The 24,161-nt window shown below is 39.9% G+C and overlaps 2 protein-coding genes across 4 annotated transcripts in view; one reads left to right on the forward strand and one right to left on the reverse strand.

The window, feature by feature from the left end:
- urod (uroporphyrinogen decarboxylase) overlaps nucleotides 1-12,817 on the reverse strand; it is a 43,756-nt gene extending 30,939 nt beyond the window's left edge. Inside the window, exons 1-7 of the mRNA XM_020529071.2 lie at nucleotides 12,678-12,817; nucleotides 7,836-7,948; nucleotides 6,836-6,915; nucleotides 4,961-5,023; nucleotides 3,907-4,104; nucleotides 3,201-3,362; nucleotides 72-209 (exon numbers count right to left, since the gene is read on the reverse strand). Coding sequence (XP_020384660.1) covers nucleotides 72-209; nucleotides 3,201-3,362; nucleotides 3,907-4,104; nucleotides 4,961-5,023; nucleotides 6,836-6,915; nucleotides 7,836-7,948; nucleotides 12,678-12,700 — 777 coding nt within the window. The 5' untranslated portion in view covers nucleotides 12,701-12,817. The remainder of the gene's footprint in view (nucleotides 1-71; nucleotides 210-3,200; nucleotides 3,363-3,906; nucleotides 4,105-4,960; nucleotides 5,024-6,835; nucleotides 6,916-7,835; nucleotides 7,949-12,677) is intronic.
- Nucleotides 12,818-12,828: 11 nt separating this feature from the next.
- Nucleotides 12,829-24,161, forward strand: part of hectd3 (HECT domain containing 3) — a 61,859-nt gene continuing 50,526 nt past the window's right edge. Inside the window, exons 1-5 of one of the 3 annotated variants that reach the window (XM_048601708.1) lie at nucleotides 12,829-12,925; nucleotides 14,981-15,304; nucleotides 17,711-17,871; nucleotides 22,995-23,087; nucleotides 23,875-24,010. In XM_048601708.1, the coding sequence (XP_048457665.1) occupies nucleotides 14,987-15,304; nucleotides 17,711-17,871; nucleotides 22,995-23,087; nucleotides 23,875-24,010 (708 nt within the window). In that variant the 5' untranslated portion in view covers nucleotides 12,829-12,925; nucleotides 14,981-14,986. Of the gene's footprint in view, nucleotides 12,984-14,980; nucleotides 15,305-17,710; nucleotides 17,872-22,994; nucleotides 23,088-23,874; nucleotides 24,011-24,161 lie in introns of all 3 variants that reach the window. The other 2 variants (XM_048601710.1, XM_048601709.1) reach the window with 2 other exon arrangements.

Raw genomic sequence — 24,161 nt, forward strand, 5'->3', positions numbered from 1 at the left:
AGTTGCTGAGGCAAAGGAAGTCATCTCACTGAATGTCTCCTACAGATGGTACCAGAGGATGAGAATCTTACCATTGGTACTTGATCTAGGCCCAAAACTTTCAGTTTTTCCTTCACTTGGTGAGCAATCTCTCTGAGGTAAGGCAGTGAAAACTCTGTGAACTGCTCATTTCCTAGATGCCCAGCATGAGATTCAAACACTTGCAGTGCCTAGAAAGAGAGAATGATGAGCAATTTCAAGAGGACACAATTAATTTTTCTATATGAGACACTCAGGAAGCAATTCTGGATAGGTGTGGTAACACAAGCGATTAAGAATTATTGTGCAATTTACGATCTCCCAACCACCAATAAATGCATATCCATGTCTCATTTTCTATATTACCCACAGATTTTTCATTCCTGGTTCACTGAACAATATTTGAATATCAAGGTAGCGCCAGCAGGCTACTGTTGGAGGCACAGAGCGCCAGCAGGCTACTGTTGGAGGCACAGAGCGCCAGCAGGCTACTGTTGGAGGCAGTATAAAGATGGCCTGATCATCATACACATACACCCTATGCAGCGATCATCATCAGACATCAGCGAGCAGTAGACAGCCAACCTGACTAACTCCCTGACCTAAGGGCACCACATTGAATCTTAGCCACTCAACTATTATTATACTAACACTAGGAAGTACATGTTCATCCTTCATGCAGAAGGCTAGATGTTATGCATTGATAGGAATGTTTACTTGTAGCATGCAACAACATAAATTTACATGGCCACTTTACAATAGTAACACGTCCCAAAGGCCTTTCATGGAGTGTCATAAAACAACGTATGACATGAAATCACATAAGGAGGATTTCACAAGATGACGAAAATCTTGTCCAAAAAAGGATATTATCAAGCTGGAGAGGGTTCAGAAGAGATTTACCAGGATGTTGCCGGGTATGGAAGATTTGAGTTATAAACAAAGGCCGGATAGGCTGGGACTTTTATCACTGGAGCGGAGGAGATTGAGGTGACCTGATACAAGTTTATAAAATAATGAGAGGTATAGATAGAGTTAATGATAGCTGTCTTTTTCTTAGGATGGGAGATTTCAAGACTAGGGGGCACATTTTAAGGTGAGAGGAGAGAGATTTAAAAAAGACATGAGGCAAATTTTTTACACGGGGTGGTTTGTGTGTGGAATGAATTTCCTGAGGAAGTGGTGGATGCAGGTACAATTACAACACTTAAAAGACATTTGGATGGATACATGAATAGGAAAGGTTTGGAGGGATATGGGCCAGGAGCAGGCAGGTGGGACTAGTTTAGTTTGGCATTACATTCAGCATGGACAGGTTGGACCGAAGGGTCTGTTTCCATGCTGTATGACTTTATGACGGTATAAGAAATAAGGAGGAGGAAAGTGGGGTAGAGAAGTGGAGAGGTACAGAGAAGGAAACTGAGCCTGAGATCTAGGAACTAAAGATACAACCACCAATGGTGGAACAATAATAAGTTAGAGTGCACAAGAAGAGACAAAATGACAAATCTTGGAGATGATGTGCAGGGCTGGAGGAAATTAGAGATAGGGAGAGGAAAGGCCATGGGAAGAATCAAAAACAAACAAGAGAATTTGAAAATAAAGACGTTGCTGACCAGAAGCCAACAATGGATATTCAAGTTTAATTTTGGCCTTATCTGATGTTCAGATATGTGTAGCACATGCAAAGCACACTCGATGTGAATTAAAAACATGCTTCATGGTTAATTGCTTTTCCTCCTTCTAATCTAATAGCACTGAAGTTGTAATTTTAGCTGCTATCAGATGTGGCTGTGGAGCTATCAGCCTTTCCCATGGATCAAACCTATCGAAATGTTTGGACTTTCTGGTCTCTAAAGAAGCTGCAGCTATCCCTGAACACAATTTTTTGAACTCGAGGGGATGAAACGTTATGGCGAACAGGCAAAGTGGAGCCAAGGTGAAAGTCTGATCAGCCATGACCTTATGGAATGATACAGCAGGCCCACGAAGCTCAATGGCTGACTGCTGCTCCTACTTATTACTTTCTTAAGATGCAGCCTGACAGGTCAGCTCACAAAATCAATTCCTTCCAAAATTCTTCAAAAATAGTTCAGCCAAAAATACGTAAGCAACTCACTGACAAAGGAAAAGGAGATATTGTCTCGGATCAAGTCTGAGTGATTTACAGAAGCTGACTCAGACTGACAATATCCCCATATAACCAAAGGTAAGTCAAAGGACACACTCGTCAATTCACCTGCCTACACAGACTCATGGCACTGTGGCAATGCAGCCAAACAAGGATTGGTATCACATCAATTCAGACCCCCAAGTGGCTAAATAGTAAAGTTCAACACCAGCTGGCTGGCCACTTGCAACTCTGCATAATTCTTTTGCTTTACATTTGTTTCATGTATGCAGTATTCACCACATTATACATCGTCATGCATCAGACACTATGTAATGATGAGCACACTATTAATATATTCCCAAAATTCTCCAAAGGCTGCTGTGAACAATATTAGCGATTCAATCAATGAACAACTATTGTTCCTTTAAGAGAACTTAATGACTGCAGTATCTTTGTCTTAATCTTTTGATGCATAAACTCCACTTCAGAGAATAATAAAAGAAATCAAAACCAGCACGGCATTGCTGAGATCAAACACCCCCAGTTCTACAGTTATTTAGATTATGGGTACTACAGTTGCAAAGGTGTATAATTATGTTGTATTGCATACCATTTGCAACAATTTTAATTTTTAAGATTAAGCACGAGTAATACATGGCAATACTTAGGACTTCAACATCAACTTCTTCCCAGGAGGAAACAATAAGGCTCTTAAGTGGTTGACTGATCAGGGATCAAGCTGTCCACAACCTCCCAAAGGTGTAGCAGTGCTGCTATCGCTTAACTGCTGGAAGATCCAAGGACTGTCATGAGTGTGTGAAATGCTGCCATCTAGTGGTAGTTTTGTGGTATTGCTTGTCCTGCCCAACTGAAGCTAAAATTAGTTTTTTTTAAAACAAGTCAAAGGAACATCTACATGAAATTTTTTAAATCAATTTTAAAAAAAAAACAACAGATACCCCAGAAGTCTCTACATCCAGAATGAGAGAAGGATATTCACAGGAGAATTACAGGAGAAAAAGCAACTGAAGCTTACAGATTTTGTGGAAATGCTACGACCGCCTGTTACCTGAGCACCTGCTGTAACTTGCCCCACAAGATAGTCAACTATCACATTAGTTAGAATTTTCAGCAGCTTATGACTGGCCTCTGGAAACTGGTACAGCCAACGTTTTGCTTTAGCCATTGTATTTGAGCCACCTCCTTCAATCATGTAAGTCATCAATGTCCACTAAAAGAAGAAGAACAAATTAAATGATTGTCGTCATTAGTGAAAGGAACAATTAGGAAAAGGCCAAGGGCTTAAAAATGGTTGCAGAGCTACATATACTAACAGTAGCCTTCCCTCAACGACAAGGGCAGGACTGGGAAAGTGTAGGTGTCATGTATTCCATTTGAATTTTCATTAAACGATCTAGCAATAGGCAATTGGACAGCAACTCAGAAAAATCAGCTTTAAGATCAAATCATATGGCACTGGTTAATATTTCAATTGTAATTGATTGAACCCACAGCAAAACATACATACAGGGAGCAGAGATGATATTTCATAAAACAATAAGGACTTATAATTCACAAATTGAACTGCTATGTGGTTCCAATACATCTCCAATTGGACTACTGTTTACAAAAAAAAAAGTTTGCAAATTCTACACGCCACACCAACAGAAACATCAAATCTATTTTTGTTGGTTTAACTGCATGGTTGTACTCTTCACTATGCAAGCTTGGTATAATTAAAATATCATTAATATCAGAAACTTTTCCCAACATACCGGGGCTCCGGAGAAGCCGATAAGAGGGACCTTTCCCTTCAGTTCATTGCGGGTTAATTTTATAGCCTGGAACACGTATGCCAGCTCCTGTGACACATCTACATTCTCCTGCAACTTGACAAGATCCCCAGGCTCCATCAACGGGTTTGGAAACATTGGTCCTTTTCCTGGAACCATGGTAACCTCCATCCCCAATGCCTTAAAGAGATATTTTTCCAAGTGTTTCATTATTTGAAAAATACCACATTTGAAAATAAAAGCTTTACCTACATTTATTATCATAAACAGATGTAGTCACATTTTAGCTTTGCAACACTAGAGTGCTCAGCAGCCAAACCTCTTTTTTTTTCTCCAGTAGCTCAGCTATTATTCAAATCTCATCTAATGACAAAAGAAGTCAACAATAGTTCACTCTCTTCAATATACCTGAACTCACGTTCAGATGTTTTCTAATTAACCTTCAGAGTAATTATTATACGTACCTGAAGCAGGCAAAACGTGAAGCCAGGCCTCTTGGCCCAGAGGAAAGGGCCCTACAAAATCACTCAGTTTTAGTGTTTAAGTAGTTGCTAAAGACAGATGATATGGCTGCTCCGAAAACTTGCAGAAGCATCTGACATCAGCAAATGGTAGCATTGTTAAACCGTATTCTCTGGCATAGTTACGATTGCTTTTTAATCCTTGTCTGAACCCCAGCAACATGGGTAGCAATACAATTAACAGAAATAAAATCTCATCAAATTTATGATATTGCTTTTGGGTCAGCAATGTACTGAGTTACAGATAGCTAGGAGATAAATGATGCACACGCGGGATTGTATGATGCAATAGCGATTATCGCCTGGGTGGAAACTGCCATGCTTCAATTAAGGGGTGGGTCTAAACTGAGGTAGAATCAGATTATTTACACCGCACTCAATCAGAAATAAGGAAAACAAGAAAAAACTAGCTCAATCTAAAAATCTTAATGCTTCACGGTTACTTTCAACAAATGCATACTTATGCAATTAAAAAAAGTCAGTTCTATACAGAAATATGTATCTATGTGCCCTACCTGAGGTATCACTAAAATGTCAGAGAAAATGATAGCAGCATCCAGCGGGAACCTTCTGAGAGGCTGAAATAGTAAATAGGCAAGAGATTTTTGTTAGATAGTTTAATGGTGCGCACAACCTAAAATTCAGAAATGGTCACAGAATTTAGCAGATTGAGATTTTGCATTCACAGCAAGATGAGTAACCTACCAGTCTGTTTCTGTGATTGATATGGGCAAATTGCAAACAAACTGTTAACTGTGAAACTGTACTAATGTGCATTTTCCATGATAACAGCTCGACCAGAGTCTGTTTGCCAACCAGCTAGCACTCTGGTCTTGTGCAGTATCCATGTTGGTTTTCCCTTGAATTGTTATTCCAGCAAATTGTCTTGATGAACAAGACAAAAAGCTTCAGCAAAATGATGTCTTCTTCAGCAGTACTCAAGTTCTGTACTACCAAATGACTATTTGTAAACAATAACTAGTTAATTTTATCTGTTCCTACCAAATCCGATGATAAACTAACGCAAACCTAAGAAACCAAAAGAGATGAGTGGCATAGTTATTTAGTATCCTCCCCTTTCCCCGCCCTATACATGAATAGTAACACCTCATTTGAGCAATAAGGTGATCTAAGTTTAAAATAAGAGTGTGCAACCGAGACATCCTGAAACACCTTACAGCCAGTAAAGGGACTTCCAAAAGGGTATTCTTAGAACGTAGGAAGTGCAGTCACCTTCTCCTTTTACACAGCAAGCCGATACAAGTACAGATGAAATAATGACCAACTCGTCAGCTTTAGAAATATTGACTGAGCAATAAGTATTGATTAGGACATCAGGAGAACATCTTCTTCAAAGAGTACCAAAGGATCTTTTATGTCCACCTGAAGGGGCAGGCACAGTCTCAGTTTTACATCTCACTAGAAAGTGGACACCTTCAAAAGTGCAGCACTCCATCAGTCAGATTTGAAAGAACAGTTGATTTAAGAGATAATCATGCTTCCACTGAGTCATGGATGTTACTTTCTCATTCGTTTAACATCATGTACTAACTGTCCACCAGGAAAGGTAGAGAGAGCTGTTACAAAGCATTCAGTATTCTAGGCTTCATTAACAGGGAAATACAACGCAAGAGCAGGGAAGTTATGACAACCTATTTGGGTTACTAGTTAGAGCTCAGCTGGAGGATTGTGTACCATTCTGGGTGCTACAAGTTAGACTGTTGTGCTTGGAGAGGACAGGGCTAAAGAAGATTTGTCAGAAGTTTTCAAAACTATTGAAGGGTCTGTGTGGAGTTGATAGGGAAAAATTATGACCATTCATAAAACGATCAAGCACTAACTGGTGCAGTTCTAAACTATATTGCAAAAATAGCAATTGCAAGATGAGTAACACTTTTTCAGACAGAGTGGTTGAGGGCTGGAATGCACTGACTCGAAGGGTGGTCAGGGCAAAGTTCAATTGAGGCTTTCAAGATGGCATTGTTGATTATTTAAATGGAAATAATATGCAGGGTTGTAGGAAAAATGCAGGAGATTCACAAGCTAAAATGCTCAGAGCTAGTGCAGTCATAAATGGGCTGAAAGCCCTCATTCTGCACCGTAGCAATTCATTGATGCTGCAAAGTACAATGATACAAAACATTTTAAATTTACTTAGTTAAAAACCTGGCTGAAGCAATGTGTTTCAACTCATTTTCCCCATTTGTTGCAGTAATGCTAAGGGTTTGAGAGCCAAGGGTGGGAAAGTCAGTTTTCCCCTCCTTTCAATCCAATCCAATTCAACAGCCTGTTTTTCCAATTGTTTTCAGATAATTGGAGCTTAATTGTCCAATTTCTTAATTCAACTCCAGAAATAGTCTAAAGACCATTAAAACGTTTGAGCAACTTACCTGTAATGTTAGCTCACAGCAGATTGCCGGGGTGCGACAAGCCGTGAAGAAATCCTGAGTTGCTCGTGTCTCTCGGAATTCTGTGGAAAGGGACAGAAATTAGTTTACCTACCAGAGTAGCATCCACAGAGGAATTCAGTCACCAAGAAATAATGAAAATATCTCCAGGGTCACTGCTATCACAGCTCATAATGTCACTTCTCGATTGATATTGTTATTTCAAGAAATTTGGGAGAAACAGTAGGAGCTGGCTTTGTGTCTGTAATTTCCTAAATGGATAGGACCTAGTATTGATTATGTTGTCAGCAGGAAATGCTGATTCTTCCTATGCACCACCTCGTGGTCAATTAATCACAAAACAAGATTGGCTGACATCTGGGAACCATGGTAAGGCAACCAAAATGCTGAAAAGAGCACACTGGAACAGGAGGCAGGCAGTCCAAAGGGACGAGGAGAACAGAGGGCTTATCATTATAAAAAAACTTTAATAATTTAGGGGGTTGCAGTATCCTTAATAGGAGACTGAGTAGCCAAAAGGGGTGTTGCCTACTTTGTGTCTGTTTCAGGATATCGTGAAGCAGCTGCTAAGGGATGTGAAGAACTAATAGGTGTGATCCAACAGGACCCGGAAGATCAAGAAAATGATATTCCGCCATATTTTGTATAATGTCTTCATTCCATTTCTCTCTCAAATGGCACAGCTCAATTCACAAAATCTTGACGTTTGCTGGATCTGTTACATGTTGCACCATCCTCATTAAAAGATCCCAAGTGAAACCAAAATTGTTGTCAGAACGTCACAGAGCACTCATTACGGTAATGTTCATATTGGGTTTTATGGAACACTATGAACTCTTCACAAAAGACATCAAATCCAGTTGAATTAGATTTAATTTTAACTGCAGTTACCAGGTCAAACCGAACAATAGTAATCAACAAGAAATCTGTGCATTATTCTGAGCGAGAGATATCAATTTTGATTCACGCTTCTGATCCTTACCAGGGAGATATCTTCCTGCCTGTCTCATACACCAGACAGGAACATAGTCGGTTACCTTTCCCCATGCTGCTCTGAGGAATGTGTCATTTTTCAGAGGAGGAAAATTTTCCGAGCTGAAAGTTAAACAATAAACAATTGCGACAGATGTTAACTTATGCTTGGACATAAATTCTAATAATTAATAACTTGTTATCAACACTGACAATATTTTTGTATACTACGTAGATTTCCAGTAAAACACATTCGCTCACGGGGATCTCACACTTCATTGTAAAACATGCATCAATCTCTCATTTTCTTTACTTGGAGGTAACATTACAGCATTCAGATCAATGCAGTTGGAAAACAATAGAAGTTAGCATAGAAACGTATTCAGAGAATATTTTTCAGTCAACTATTTTAAGAAGTCTGTTCTCATTTAAGATAATTATGTCAGATTCTGAAAAGTAAAAATTGTCAATTTTGCTCATCAACACTGGATGATCTCCTCCAGACAAAGCTTATATAGACACAAGCTCATAGATTTGCTGGCAAGAGAAGACAAGTTGGTTGATCTAAGCTTCTCCTATAATTAGCTTTTTGGGGTTACTGAGATCATTATAGGTCATCGTAAACAGTTAAGCAAAATTGATAAATTTTAGATTTCAAAAGCGAATGCTATAATAAGTGCTCCCTAGTAGCAGATGTCCAAAATTTACCATTTCCTCTTGATCATGTTTGCCCCAACTCCACATCTCCCCATCCCACCCCCTCAAAGAACAATACAGCTCAGGTATAGGCCCTTCAGCCCTCCAAGCCCGCACTGACACGTTTTGCCCTTCCATACTAAAACTGTCCTCACTTAGAGGATCTGTATCCCTCTATTCCCTTCCTATTTATGTTCATTCAGGTGCTTCTTGAATGCTATTGTGTCTGCTTCCACCACCTCCTCTGGCAACGTGTTCCAAGCACTCACCACCCCTTTTGTGAAAAATCTGCCTCGCACATCTCTTTTAACTCCCGCCCCCTCCCCCTCACCGTGAACCTGTGTCCCCTAGTAATTGACCCCTCCACCCTGGGGAAAAAGCATCATACTTGCCACTCTATCCAAGGTATTCACAATCTTATAAACCTTTATCAGGTTGCCCCTCAACCTCCTGTGTTCCAGTGAAAACAAACCCAGTCTATCCAACCTACCTGTGTAGTGAAAATCCCCCATAGCAGGCAACATCCTGGTAAACTTTTTCTGTACCCTCTCCAAAGCATCCACATCCTTCCGGTAGTGTGGTGACCAGAACTGTATGCAATATTCCAAGTGTGGCCTGACTAAAGTTCTATAAAGCTGCAGCATAACTTGTCTACCCTTGTACTCAATGCCTCTTCCAACGAAGGAAAGCATGCCATAGGCCTTCTTTACTACCTTATCTACCCGTGGACCTGGCACACCCAAATCCCTCTGCATATCGATACTCCTAAGGGTTCTGCCATTCACTGTATAATTTCCACCTGTACTTAGTCTTCCAAAATGCATCAGCTCACATTTGTCCAGATTAAACTCCATCTGCCATTTACCTGCCTATGCCTCTAACTGATCTTTATCCTGCTGTATCCTCTGACAATCCTCCTCACTATCTGCAACTCCACCAATCTTTGTATCACTCGCAAACTTACTAATTAGGCCAGCTACATTTTCCTCCAAATCATTTATTTAGATCACAAACAGCAGGGGTCCCAGCACTGATCCCTGTGGAACACCACTAGTCACAGCCCTCCATTCTGAAAAGCATCCTTCCACCGCTACCCACTGCCTCCTATGACTAAGCCAGTTCTGTATCCATCTTGCCAGTTCACCCCTGATACCATGTGACTTCACCTTTTGAACCAGTCTGCCATGAGGGACCTTCACAAAGGCTTTACTGAAGTCCATGTAGGCGACATCAACCACTTTTCCCTCAATCATCTTCGTCACCTCCTCGAAAAACAGCAAGTAATTGTGATTATCCATGAACATGTACAGGACTTTGGCTAGGGCACAGGTGAAGTACAATATGCAGTTCTGGTTGCCTCATTAAAGAAATGATGTGATTGCACTGGAGGGGTGCAGAGGAGATTCACCAGGATGTGGTCAGGGATGGAGCATTTTCTTTATGAAGAGAGGCTGGATAAATTTGGGTTGTTTTATTTGCAGCAAAGGAGGAGGAGGGAGTATGTGATAGAGGTGTAGAAGACAGTGAGGGGCATGGACTGGGTGAATAGAAAGTAGTTATTCCCTTAGTTGAAGGGTAAATTACATGGGATATAATTTTAGAGGTGAAAGGCAGAAGGTTTAGAGGGGATTTGAAGAAATATTTTTTCGCCTAGAGGATGGTGGGGTTCTGGAATACATGACGTGGGAGTGCAGTTGAGATGGAAACCTCGTAACCTTGAAAAGGTATGTGGATGAACACCTGAAATATCATAATGTGCAAGGCTATGGGGCTAGTGCTGGATCGTGGAACTAGTTAGTGTAGCTTTGGGGTACAGATGCGATGGGCTGAAGCATCTCTTCTGCTGTGTATGATTCTATGCTATTGCTCCACACAACAATTTGAAGTTATGCAAGTCTGAATGTAGGTGACATTTAAGACACCATAATTTTTGCAACATATACAATGATTTTTCTGTGCTTCAAAATGAAGCCAATAATATTCAAGGACTAATAAAATGTGCAAGACTTTGAATAAATCCTAAATCTTCTGACTCAGTACTCAATCATATGATAGTCAATTTATTAAAGCATCAGCATATCATTACACACAGACTTCTGTAAAAATGCAACAGTTGGAAATGTTTTATACCTAAATATTATTTTGGTCAAACAGTTCATAAGTAATTTTTTGACACTTCTCCCAAGATACCTGTTCAATTTCTGACATCGTACAAACTTTCCTATTCTGTTAATAAAATGGCAAACACATTTGGAAATGAGGATTGAGTCTTTTTGAGAAGGAAACATTAGATTTCTTTATTTTAAAAAAACTCTCAATTGTTAAAGTCAAAAATACCTCAACATAAAATAACTCAAATAACCTCTACAGTAAGCTAGTTTAAGATTCCTAAGATTCCTTCAGCTTCAGCCAAATTATACTGACTTTCTGTATTGTGAACTGGCCACTGGGTCACAATCTACCATTTATCCACACCTCTGCTACAAGAACACCTACAAGTAATGAAGATCATGGATACTGATGCAGACAATTAGGCATGAGAAGTGAGGATAAGTGAAAAGATTAACTGGCTGAGTAAAGTGAGCCTGGGGGAGGTGGGAAGAAAAAGAGACTACCCAGGGTTGGGCTCCTGATCAACACCGAGCTGACCGTCAAGGCACAAACCAACAGCTCACAAGATGGGAGGCTGCCAAATTAAAACACGCTCATGACATTTCTCTTAATTCCAACTAATACTTTCACAACACATTTAAAGTGAATGTGAGAATGCACTAGTGAACCTAAAGGCTAAAATATGCAGCAACCTATTTCTGTTACATTGCTAGAGTTTTGCCATTAAGGTATGGTCCCCTGTTTTGAATGGCACCAAGAATTTGTTTGTGCACTTAAACTGCATCTGAGCATTTCTCCGAAGCATCTAGCCTACAACAAACTGATCTTGTCTACTAAAACAGTTGACTGGAATGCTGATGATAGAAAAGGAGGATACCTTTTGTTTCAGATAAGAGTGCATTGCAAGTCAGCTAATTGCAGAGTCATTTATCCTGGAAAACAGAAGGTGGTGGGCAGCTACTGGTATTACACTAACCAAAAAGAATTGAAACATAGAGAAATTCCCCAGTAATTAAACTTGCTAAATAAACTTACATTAATAAAATCACATAAAAATGTTGTCATCCATCAAAATGATGGATTTTATCAGCTAGTTATCACTAATGCTAGCTCTAATTGGCACAAAGTGCCATATTAAATCAAATCTGCAGATAAAGCTTATAGAGGACAGTATAAAACGCTGCAAACTGTTCAGAAACTATAATTACATCCCCATTATCAGAGATAAATTATGAAACAAAGTACTATCTTGTCAAATTTCTAATCACTCCTTAATAGCCATCATCCTTATACCAAAAGGAATTCAAAATGTGATTAGAATGTTCCTTCAAATTAGAAGATAGCATTTTGTGTGCTGAAAGACCAGAAAATCAATTGACAAGATCATATTTGGCAAAGTATGTCAGTCAAGTTCCATCTTCATGCAAATGCCACAGCGTTTGAATGTAGCACAGCATTATATACACAACACAATAAAATATATAGGGATTCTGCCAATACAGGAAATGTATATCAGGAAGGACTTACTCAACGCGGCGTTTAAAGTAACTGAAGCACATCAAAACATGCCTATTGAAATAAAGTCTGCTAATTCCTACAGTTTATAAACATTATCCTTCAGACTATAAACATGAACTGACAAACCCATTCAGGTTACATTTATACGACACGACTGACAGGGCTAAGACCAGGAGTGGTAAATCACGAGGCCTTTTGCAGTTACATAACTTCACGGTGAAGGGGATAGTTGGCAGCTTTAGTGTCAATACAGCCCAAAGCTGATTTATGGGATTTTCCCGGAATGGTCATCATCACCTTGAGAGTTATATCGTTGAGAGAGTCAGACCGGAATGTTTAACGTTTTTATTGACGGTCGGGTAGCTGTGTTAAACTCTCTTGCTGTCTGGAGGCTGAAGCCACTTTAGTCACTGACTGGAGTTTCTCTGCGGGACGGTTTACAGCGGCCTCACTGTTGGGAGTGAAACTTCGCCGCCGGATTTACAGCCTACGCCGCTCCTGTTGTTTTACACCCGCTTTTACTTACTCGGAGAAACCGCCGTCCCCCATATCGCTCGGACTCCTAGACAACCGCCACTGTAGCTACTACTCCTTCCCTCCAGGACCAGGGCGGCGCCATGTTGACAGATCCCACGTGATTCCAACCAGCCAATTAGCGCCAGCCCCACCGGTGGAAAGGCGTTCTCGGGGGGGTCACATGACCTCTCGGAAGGACCTCAAGGCGAAGGGGGTCGCAGCGCGCCTGTATCAGGAAGCAGAGGGAGAGTGACCAAAGTAAGTGTGGGGTTGGGGGTGGAGATGGATAGATGAAGAGGACGTGTAAGGTTGAAAGGTAACTGTCAGTATTGGCAGGAGGGGGAGGAAAGTTGGTGAGCCTTCAAATAGATGCTGAGTGGAGTCCATAATTTTGTAGCTTTCTGCTTTTTGAGTGCCAAGTGATTTTGAAGATCATCTTTAAATCTGCTGAAACTTGAATTTTCAAATTTGGAATTTACAGTCGTTGCAGCTTGAACTGTTTACAGTGGACTTTGACGTTTCCTGACTCAAACTCTTGCAATTTCATATTCAGTTATGTTTCCCAAGTCTGGTTGGATGTGTCCCTGAAAGTTCAACTGCATGATTTAATTTTCTCCTCCAACTGGCCCACTGTCTTTTTAATAACGTTTTCAAAGAAAGTTGTTCTTTTAAAAAAAACTTTATTTAAGTACCCCATGTTTTGTTTTTCTCCTGTGTTGCTTTCATGACAACCTAGTATTGTTAATGTTTTACTGCCTAGTTTGTTTCTTTAAATTATCAGTGATTGTGAGTTTGTTATGTGACAGCAAGACAATGAGTGGTTTGATGTCAACAGTTAGGTCTAAAACCTGAGATTTTACCATATCATGTGAAGCGCTCTCCTTTTTCCACCTTTTAGGATTTGTATGGTTTCAAAACAAAATGCTTCCGTTCATATTTTTGTGGAATGTGTTGCATTTCTGAAAGTGAATATTTTTTGTGAGCTGATTGTTAATATTATTTGTGCATATATTACCATCTATAAGACCATAAGAAGTAGAAACAGGAGTTGGCCATTCGGCCCTTTGATTGCTCAGCCAGTTCAATAGGATTTTTGCCAATCTGACACTCCCCACATCTGCTCTCCTGCCTTTCCTCATAACCCTTGATTCTAGTACTGATCTAGAGTCTATCCATCCCGGCCTCAAATATATGCAAGGATTCTGCTCCCACCACTTGGTGTGGCAAGGAGTTCCAAAGACACACAACCCTCTGAGAGAAGCAGTTGCTCCTCCTCTCTGTCTTAAATTGGCAACCCTTAACTGTGAGATTATATCCTCTAGTCATAGACTGTCCCTTGAGGTCATTGAGACACATAGATTTCTTAAGTGACTTGACAGGGGAAATGTGGAGAGGACATTTCCCCCGACAAGTCCCTTAAGAATCCTATATGTCTCATGACCTCATTTGTCTCAATTCCAATGAGTCCTAATCAGCTCAATCTTTGCTCATAAGACAATCCCTCCATACTGGGGATCTTCTTAATATTCTGATGAAGGGTCACTGGACTCGAAATGTTAGCTGTTTTCTCTGCTCAGGTGCTGCCAGCCCTGCTAAGTTTCTCCAGCACTTTAGTCTCTGTTACCGTCTCTGAGGTTATGCACTCTTTCACTCCATCATTTTCTGCTATTCGCTCTTGCAGTTGGCTGTTTCCAGTACTATTCCTAGATTAAAAATGAAGTGATTCACTCATCTTATTTCTTGTATAACTTTGTACATTTTTCCATGCATGTTTTAAATAGAATAAATGAGGAAAATCAATGAGATATCATAATAGAGCTGTGTAAAGTGAAAGAGATTTGGCACGATCGCTCAGTGGTTAGCACTGCTGCCTCACAGCGCCAGGGACCCAAGTTTGATTCCATTCTCAGGTGACTGTCCTTGTGGAGTTTGCATGTTCTCCCCGTGTCTGTGTGGGTTTCCTGCCACAGTCCAAAGATGTGCAGGTTAAGTGGATTGGCCATGCTAAATTGCCCCATAGTGTCCAAGGATGTGCAGGCTAAGTAGTTTAGCTGTGGGAAATGCAGGGCTACGGTAGGGTGTGGGTCTGAGTGGGATGCTTTTCGAAGGGCTGGTGTGGACTCTGGGCTGAATAGCCTGCTTCAACACTATAGGAATTCTATGTGTCTATAGATTGGGTATTTAACCAGGGAGCTACACTGTAAAAGAACCTCCCTGCAACATTACTTTTCTTGAATGTAATGCAGTTGTGGTAAGAATACTAGTCACATTAGCAGTGACATATCAACATTCAAATTATTGTGTTAATTTTAGATTACAATGAATCCTGACAATCCGCATCAGATTCTAGGAAGAATCAGGTTTCTGATTGAGTGCATTGATTGCTTCAGGAACAGTAATCCTTTGCCAGAAGCCTTGTGTTATGTCCCCAAAGAGGTCTTGTATAAGTTCTGGAAAGACTCCACCTTGTCTACTACCATCGTGGGGCGATCTCAGTACATTGTTTCAATGTGGCAGTTAGCCTCCCAGCCTCAGCGCAAGAAACTCTTTGACATTGAATTAAAGAGAGGGACCTGCATCAAAGCGACTGGAGAGGAATACTGCAACAGCCACGGCTTGTGGGTGAAGCTGAATCAGGTACGTTTCCTGGGAACCATTTGCTCATTTTTGTTTTTAATTGTCCTGGTAGAATAATCTTGCAATTGCCTCAGGAAATTTTTCTACTACTGTACATTTCATAGAGTAGCTTCATCTGGGTTTTATCATTGTTTCATTTGTTAATGGCTTTAACAGTGTGCTGGACTTTGTTTGAACAGTAAATCAGTGAGTGAGGTAAAAACATTTCTGTTGTCTTGGCTCACTAAGGCCACTGAGATATGACAGATTTTGTAAAGCATAATGATGATATCCCCACCTCTCATGAAACCTTTTTCGTAGTTCTGAGTCATGTCAAAAATGAATTGTATGCAAAGCAAGTAATGGTTAGTGTGGTCATTGCATTTATAGTATTAAGGTGATAGGATAATGATGAACTTCTGTAGTGAGCCACATATCTTTTAATAAGTGGATTTAAGTAATTAAGCAAGAAACTACACAGTTAAATGCCAACAGTACAGAGCTGTATTATAGCACGAATGTTAAAAAGTTGTTTAATTTATATAAAAGCAAAGTACTACGGTTGCTGGAAACTGGAACTATAAAGTGAAAATGCTGGAGAAACTCCGCATGTCTGGCTGCATCTATGGAGAGAGAACTAGAGTTAACATTTTTGAGTCAGATATGATTCTTCAGAATGATAGATTCTTATTAGACAAGGGAATCAAAATTATCAGTGGTAAGTGGGAATGTGGAGTTCCAAAATTTTTAAACTTCATTTCTGTGGGATATGGGCATCGCTGGCTGGCCAGCATTTATTGTCCACCCCTAGTTGCCCTTGAGAAGTTGATGGTGAGCTGTCTTCTTGAACCGCTGCAGTCCACCGGCTGTGGTTGACCCACAATGCCATTGGGAAGGGAATTCCAGAACTTTGACCCAGTGACAGTGAAGGAACGCCGATGTATTTCCAATTCAGGATGGTGAGTGGCTTGGAGGGAAACTTGAATGTGGTAACAGCCCATACATCTGCTGGCCTTGTCCTTCAAGATGGAAGTGGCTGTGGGTTTGGAACGTGCTGTTTGGGACCTTTTGAATTTCTGCAGTGCATCTTGTAGATAGTACACACTGCTGCTACTAAGCATCAGTGTTGGAGGGAGTTGATGCTTGTGGATGTAGTGCCAATCAAGTGGGCTCCTTTGTCCTGGATGGTGTCAAGCTTCTTGAGCGTTGTTGGGACTGCACTCATCCAGGCAAGTGGGGTGTACTCCATCACACTCCTGACTTGTGTCTTGTAGATAGTGGACAGACTTTGGAGAGTTAGGAGGTGTGTTACTCACCACAGTATTTGTAGCTTCTGACCTGCTCTTGTAGCCACTGTGTTTATGTGGTGAGTCCAGTTGAGTTTCTGACCAATGATGACTGCAAGGATTTTGGTAGTGGGGGATTCAGTGATGGTAACACCATTGAATTTCAAGGGGTGGTGGTTAGATTGTCTCATATTAGTGATGGTCATAACCTGGCATTTATGTGGCGCAAATGTTACTTGCCGCTTGTCAGCCCAAACCTGGGTATTGTCCAATTCTTGTTGCGCTTGGACATGGAATGCTTCAGTGTCTGAGGAGTCACAAATGGTGCTGAACATCGTACAATCATCAGCAAACATCCCCACTTCTGACCTTATGATGATGGAGGGAAGGTCATTGATGAAGCAGCTGACGTTGGTTGGACCTAGGACACTACCCTGAGAAACTCCTGCAAAGATGTCCTGGAGCTGAGATGACTGACCTCCAACAATCACAACCATCTTCCTATGTGTCAAGTATGACTCTGACCACCAGAGAGTTTGCCCCCTGATAGCCATTGATTCCAGTAGAACAGCTGTGGTCTTATTAAGTGGCAAAGCAGGCTTGAGGGCCATATGATCTACTTCTGTTCATATTTCGTATGTTTGTATGTCCCAAATCCAATGGACAGGTTTGAGTTATGGCTCAGGGAAGATCTGATTAGTATTTGGTGAAGGTTTAAATCCTGGAAATTTCTTAAAGAATCTGTTGACTTTAGGTGATGGAGCAAATTGACTTTCTTGTTTAGAATGTTGTAGGTTGTTTTATTTTACAATGTTGTTTTGAAATGTTACAGATTTTCTCAGCTGTAATGATGCAATTTGTTATAGCTGTCAAAACATAACCAGTGTTTTCAGAACAGGCTATTGGATGTGGATGAGCTGAAACCTTGTCTGTAAGATACAAGATCTTAACTGAAGAGATAATAAATTTCAGGGAAAAGCCTTGAGCAAGAGCTGCATAATGATAATAACATTGAGTGGACACCGGTGTGGTAGATATATTCACTGTATTGATTGCCATCCTTAGTTATTGGAATTGTAATGTTATGATTTTATATAATAGATCAATTATATGATTTGTCATTGTTCCAATAATGCTATAGGAGCAATTACAAGAGTACAATAGCAATTGTCAGGAAACAGAAGGCTGGATTCTTCTGTGTAAGCAGCCTGAAGGTGGCGAGCGACTTGTGCCAGTGGAAACACCCGAAAGGCTTCAGAAACAGCAGCAGCTTTTTGGTTATGATTACAGGCCATGTAACAGGTAAATTTTAAATATACTACAGTACAATATTCATTTAATATAACAGTAATGTGTATGATGTATGTACATATGTATGGAAATTTAGGAACAAGAACTTGCACATAAAAGGCACCTATAATATAGAAAATCATCCTAAACATTGGTGAATGATGGGACAGAGGAGAAGATATTCGCCCTGGTAACTTGAGGCTTAGGTCGAAGGGTGAATTTTAAAGAAGGTGTTGTAAACACCGAGGTAGTTGGACTAGATGAATTTGGGAAAGGAATTCCGGATCATCAACATTTGGTTGAAGGCATATCTGCCATTTGTAGATGCACAGAAAATCGTTAAAGTCAACAGCACAGAGAAAGGTGCTTTAGCCCATCGAGTCTGCACTGGTCAACTACTAACAGCTAACTACTCTAATCCCATTTTCCAGCACTTATCTTACATGCCTTGGTATCACAAGTGTACATTTTAAATACTTTATAAATGTTGAGGGTTTCTGCCTCTATCATCGTTCGGCAGTGAGTTCCAAATTCCCATGACGTTTTGGGTGAAAATGTTTTTTCCTCAAATCCCCGTAAACCCTATTGCTTCTTACCCTAATTCTATGGCCCCTGCACAAAAGGAATGGCAGCTGTATTTGGAGAGAGGTTTTCTGTTATTGGGCTGGAGGGGGAAGGGGCAATGAGTTGATTTTGATGATTTTAAATTTAAGGCAATGGTTTGCTTATTTTTTAGGGTGAGGATGATTTCTGGAGACCATGTAGGTCATTGAGCATAGGGACTATCAGTAAGTCGGATGTGGACAGCTGTAGATTGTAGAGAACGTGACATTTACTTGTTGGACAAGAAATCCTCAATCTGAAGGTAATAAAGGAATGAATATGGCTCCAACAAAAGATTGTTTGTGCTAGGGACTTTTATTGTTATAGAAGTAGAGATGCTGGTCTTTTGAGCTGAGGAAATATGGGGTTCAAAGCTTAGCTCTGGGTTGAATAGAATACCATGATCATGAGGCACTGAATCCCATAACATTAGGATTGAGAGGTGAATAAGCCAAGCTAAGACTTTCATTATTGTTCTTTTGTTATTCACATGCAAGATCTTATGTTCTAATTATCTTATTTTCTGGGATGCGGTTCCAAAAATAAACCCAGCATCTCATCTAAGTTTTTCTATGTGAGCCTACATATTGAGTAAGGCTGTTTGAACTCCAGTGCAAACTTGACCGCTGAATCCAATTCTGTCTTTTACTCATACATCATAGTTCCCTGAATAATTCTTTTGAAACAGAGCCACTGACCAATTTTTTTGGCATGACTAACCCAGATACAGTGGGCCAGTAGTAATACCATACACGCCATGATGCGTGAAAAAGTTACTCCTCGGGTCATTTTTAAATCTTTCCCCTTTCACCTTAAACCTATATCCTCTAGTTTTGGACTACTCCACCCTGGGAAAAAGATTTTGGCTATTCACCCTATCCATGCCCCTAATGGTTTTATAAACCTCTATAAGGCTTAGCCTTTGCTTCAGGGAAAAAGCCAAGCCTGTTCAGCCTCACCCTGTAACTCAACCCTGGCAACATGCTTGTAAATCTTTTCTGCAACATCCTTCCTGTAGTGGTTGACAAGAATTGTACACAGTATTCTAAAAGTGGCCTCATTAATGTTCTGTACAGCCCCACCATGACATCCCAACTCCTGTACTCAGTGTTCTAACCAAAGAAGAGAAATGCCTTCTTCACCACCCTGTCTACCTTCTTCACCATCCAGTCTGTATTTGGAAAGTTAATATCCCCTATTATTCTTACAGATATCTGAGCTCTCCTAACATATTTGCTTCTTAATTTCCCACTGACTGTTGGGGGACCCTATAATACAGGGTGATCATCCCTTTCTTATTTGTCGGTGCAACTTCATTGGATGGTCTCCCGGAAATAGCCTCCCTAAGCACAGCCATAATGTTATCCCAAACCAAAAATGCCACTTCCCCTCTCTTGCGTCCTTTTTAATTTTCCTACAGCATCCATACCCCAGGACATTAAGTTGCCAGACCTGTCTATCCCTGAGCCATATTTTTGTAATAGCTATGATATCCCAGTCCATAATCATGCCCTAAGTTCATCTGCCTTACCTGTCAGGCCTCTTGCATTAAAATAAATGCAGTTTAGTTTATCAATCTTGCCTTGTTCTCTGCCTTAACTATTAGACTTGCTCCCCTTTATCTACTGTACCAGTCTCAGCCTTTTCTCTTCTCTCACTGTTGTTTTGGTCTGCTACCTGGCTACCTCTCCTACCATTCTTCATGGTCAACTGTCTACCTGATTGTATCTGCGGTATCTCCGCCTTCCTGAAACTGCTATCCAGAACACCCCCCTGGCTGTTGTAAACTCCTCATTACCTCTAACTGCCACTCCATCTGATCCATGTGGTCCAATAGGATTTGCATCCAAATTCGCTTCCTGCAGACATAGTCTCCAAAAATTCAGATTCTTCCTGATCTCCTACATCTGACAGGAAGAGCACATCACCGTACTAACTAAAAGCACTTCTGTCCATTTAACAATCTGCAGACCCAGAAATTACTTAAAAATAAACACAGTACACTTTCATCAAAAATGCAGTGTTGGAATAGTTTTGCTGCTCAAAAACACTGCTCTGGGATAATAAAAGAAACTGTTGCAATGGCTGAACGTTTCACAACTAGAGGACATATTCTGATTAGCAAAAGAGCCAGAGGCAACATGAAATGCTTTGCTACACTTTAGGCAGTCAGGGTTTCGAATGCATTGTCTTGATAAAACAGTGGAACAGATTCAGTAGTAACCTTCTTCAGGGAATTCAGTTTAATCCTTGAAGAAGAAAAAGTACTGGAATATAAGGACCAAGCAGGGACTGAGACTAACAGGGTGTTTTGTCAAAAGAGTCAGTGCAGAGTTAATGTGTTGTATGACTTCTGTGCTGTACAACCCTGTAATTTAATTAATCTGATCTTTGTGACACCCCCTCTTTAGGTAGAAAATGTTTTCAATGTACTTTAATTATAGAAAATTAGCAAAAGCCCATTCTCACATTGCTGAAGGGAACAATGATCAATTGATTTTTAAAAAAAACTGAGAACTGCGGATGCTGTAAATCAGGAACGAAAACAGAAATTGCTGGAAAAGCTCAGCAGGTCTGGCAGCATATGTGAAGGAAAAGTCTGAGTTAACATTTTGGGTCCGGTTCTGAGAAAAGGTCACTGGACCCGAAACGTTAACTCTGATTTTTTTTCTTCAATGATCAATTGATGCTCTGCTACCAATTGTTTGGTGCTCACAATCTCTGAAGGTATTGTCCCTTTCCCTTTCAAAACCACCACCAATGCCTCTTAAACAGTTCTCAATCCCTTTACTCTTGCAAAATACAAATTTGCAAAGATTGAGAGGCCAAGGATATTTTTTTGCTGTATTTTAGTTGAACGACTTGAAAAGGTTTGGGAAAGTGCGGTAAAGAGTATGTTCTATTCTGGCACTATCTAGTGTGGGAACCCAGAAGTGAAGATGGATGAGAAATAGTTTACTTGATTGGATTGACCATGTTTTAGTTGAGTAGTAATGTCAAGATAAGCTTAGGAGGCGTGAGCAGAGGAGATAAGAGAAACTAGCGAGGGGAGGACCAGATCAATGGCCTATAGGAAGGAAGCAAGGCAGGAATGCACTCGGCACCTGAATGGTTGATCTTAAATTCAGTGACAGAAGTTAGTGAGCTCCTTCAACACCATTGGGAAGGTGCGGTTTACATGAACAGTATGGTGTTGGTTAAACAATTGGTGTGTGAATTATGTTTCTTCTTTGATAAATTGACAACAAACAATTGCTTCACTTGCCCACTTTTTTAGATATCCTGTTTGGAAGTTAACCGATTCAGTCCAAACTGTGCTAATGTAGGTCAGTTTGGTGACCCCCAAGCCCCAAAAGGTTCTTTTTAATGAACTGTTAAATTGAAGGCTTCAAAGATATGTTTGGTTCTTTGGCATATATTTAATATTGAGTTTAACAAAAACCTATAATTTTAAATTACGCTCGAGATTTTAGAAACGTCCTACTGCCGTGTACTGGATGAGGAATTCCTGCATGGTTTTACAAGCGTACTCCCAGACTGACTCAGCTAATCAATGAAGATTTTAATATAAAGAGTAATAGCTTGTACATCATTTTTAATGTAAACCCATCTGATTCTAATGACCGATCTGAGTGGCACATGTTATAAATGTTCAACCCTTTGTTGTCAGTCACTTGTAGGCCATGTTAATACACCTGCTGACCCATTAAAACCCTAGAAGCTGGTCATAGAAGTACACATTTACTGTCTAGCTTCTCAGGCATTTGCTTTGAAATGATTTTACATACAAATCCTATTAAGGCAGAGCATCTTTATGAGCCCTGTAGACTTCATGTCTTATCTACTATCCTTGGTAATAAATGTTTTGTTTAGTGCTTAGTGATTTGATTAGGATTAGTGCTATCCCAGCCTTCAGTCTGTCATATGGTTCAATTTTTTGAGGATTCATTATCAAATGGTAAAGCAGCCTCAAGTGGCTCAATGGCCTATTTTTGCTTCTAATTTGTATGTTTGCATTCAAAGCAGTTATTGGAATATTCCTTGTATAAATGCAAGCTCATGTTGTGAAATTCAAAGATAAAGCAATTCTATTGCAATGTTACGGGATTTGAGTGTTGAGTACCTTTTTGGGATGTTTTTGCTAGGTTAAAGGTGCTGTATAACTGCAAGTTATTGTTTGAATGTACACTGCTCAAATTTGCAGCTGTGGTGTTGTTCGCTGCTTCTCTCCTTGACAAGTCCACCACATTTGGTGTATTTCTGTGCACTGAAATCTCCAGTGGTTTTGCTTTGTGCTGCTTATTTAAATTGTCTGTGAAGGAAGTTCAGAACTTATTCACTTTGAAGAATTAATTTTTTTTTAACCAATTTAACAAATTGGATCTAATGGCAACAATGAATGTGAAGTTTGTATTTTTTAAACAAATTAAAACATGTCTAAATCTTAATATATGGTACAAGGATTTCTTTTATGTTATCACAACTATTTAAAGTTTTTATCCTGATTAGAGGTTTTTATTTCCTTCTTTCAGATGGGAAAAGGTGGTTGATGCACAATATTCATTCTATCTGGGTGCAAAACCCAAGATCGCAGACAGGGATGATGCTGCGATGCAAAGGCTGAGGTAACAATGTAATTTTTCGTTTTATTTGAGTCCCATTATTTATTTTTTTTTGCTTGTTATTTTGGTGCATTGTGGTAGAATGAGAATTGCCTGTAACGCTGCCTACAGGGAAGAAAGCATCTCCATATTCTGACTGCTGTAACACACAGGCTCTAATAGCTGAGATGACTCATGAAAAGGATGACAAAGTACCCCACTGTGAACAAAACAGCTTAATTTCAAAAACAATGCAAATTTGCACAGTAACAATTAAACTTCCTCTATAGAGTATTAACTTATTTCATTGCATACAAGACTACTTGTGACATAATTAATTGCCACATTATTTCCTTTTACAAAATGAGCTGGCTGGTGGCTGTCCTTCAAAAAGGCTCCATGTTATAGTCTTGCATTGGAGGGCAAAAGATTGGCCATAGAAAATCCAAGGTTCTTTTGTTTAGTAAAATATGCCTGTGATATTTAATTTTTTTTCCCTTTTTCTTAAATCTCTGCTATTGTCATTATGCCACCTCAGACCAGAAGAGTGGCTTGGCTTCACTGTCTTTGCTGTTCTCCTTGTAAGACTCATGAGAGCAGCTTAGTGTGTCATATCATTTTCAAATTTTTTTTTTCTTTTTGCAGTAAGTGGCTGCCATCATTTGCTGCACACCTACAACTGCAGTGATGAGATTTGGAGCTCATTATGTGAAGTCTATACACATATACTGGCATTAATCTTTGTTCAGAAATGTTTTTTATAATGCAAAGTGATTATCCTGAAGTTCTAATTGTGTATTACTGGATACAGGTATGTTCCTCCGACTTGGACGTTTGAGTGTGACGAAGATTTGGTGCATTACCTCTACGATCGCATAGGAAAAGAAGATGAAAACTTAGGCAGTGTCAAACATCTAGTTGACAGCATAGATGCTTCTTCTTTCTCGGTAACTTTTATTCAAAGTTCTTCCTTTTGAAGAAGGCTTTTGCCGCAAAAGTACTGTTTAAGCATTAAGTGCAGTATAGCATCCACTGTGAAATGTGAAAAGGTAATAGAGAATTATTTAAAATATGAATCAAGTTTAAAAACAAATGTGT

The sequence above is a fragment of the Rhincodon typus genome, chromosome 10, assembly GCF_021869965.1.
Source record: "Rhincodon typus isolate 14 chromosome 10, sRhiTyp1.1, whole genome shotgun sequence".
Classification (NCBI taxonomy): Eukaryota; Metazoa; Chordata; class Chondrichthyes; order Orectolobiformes; family Rhincodontidae; genus Rhincodon; species Rhincodon typus.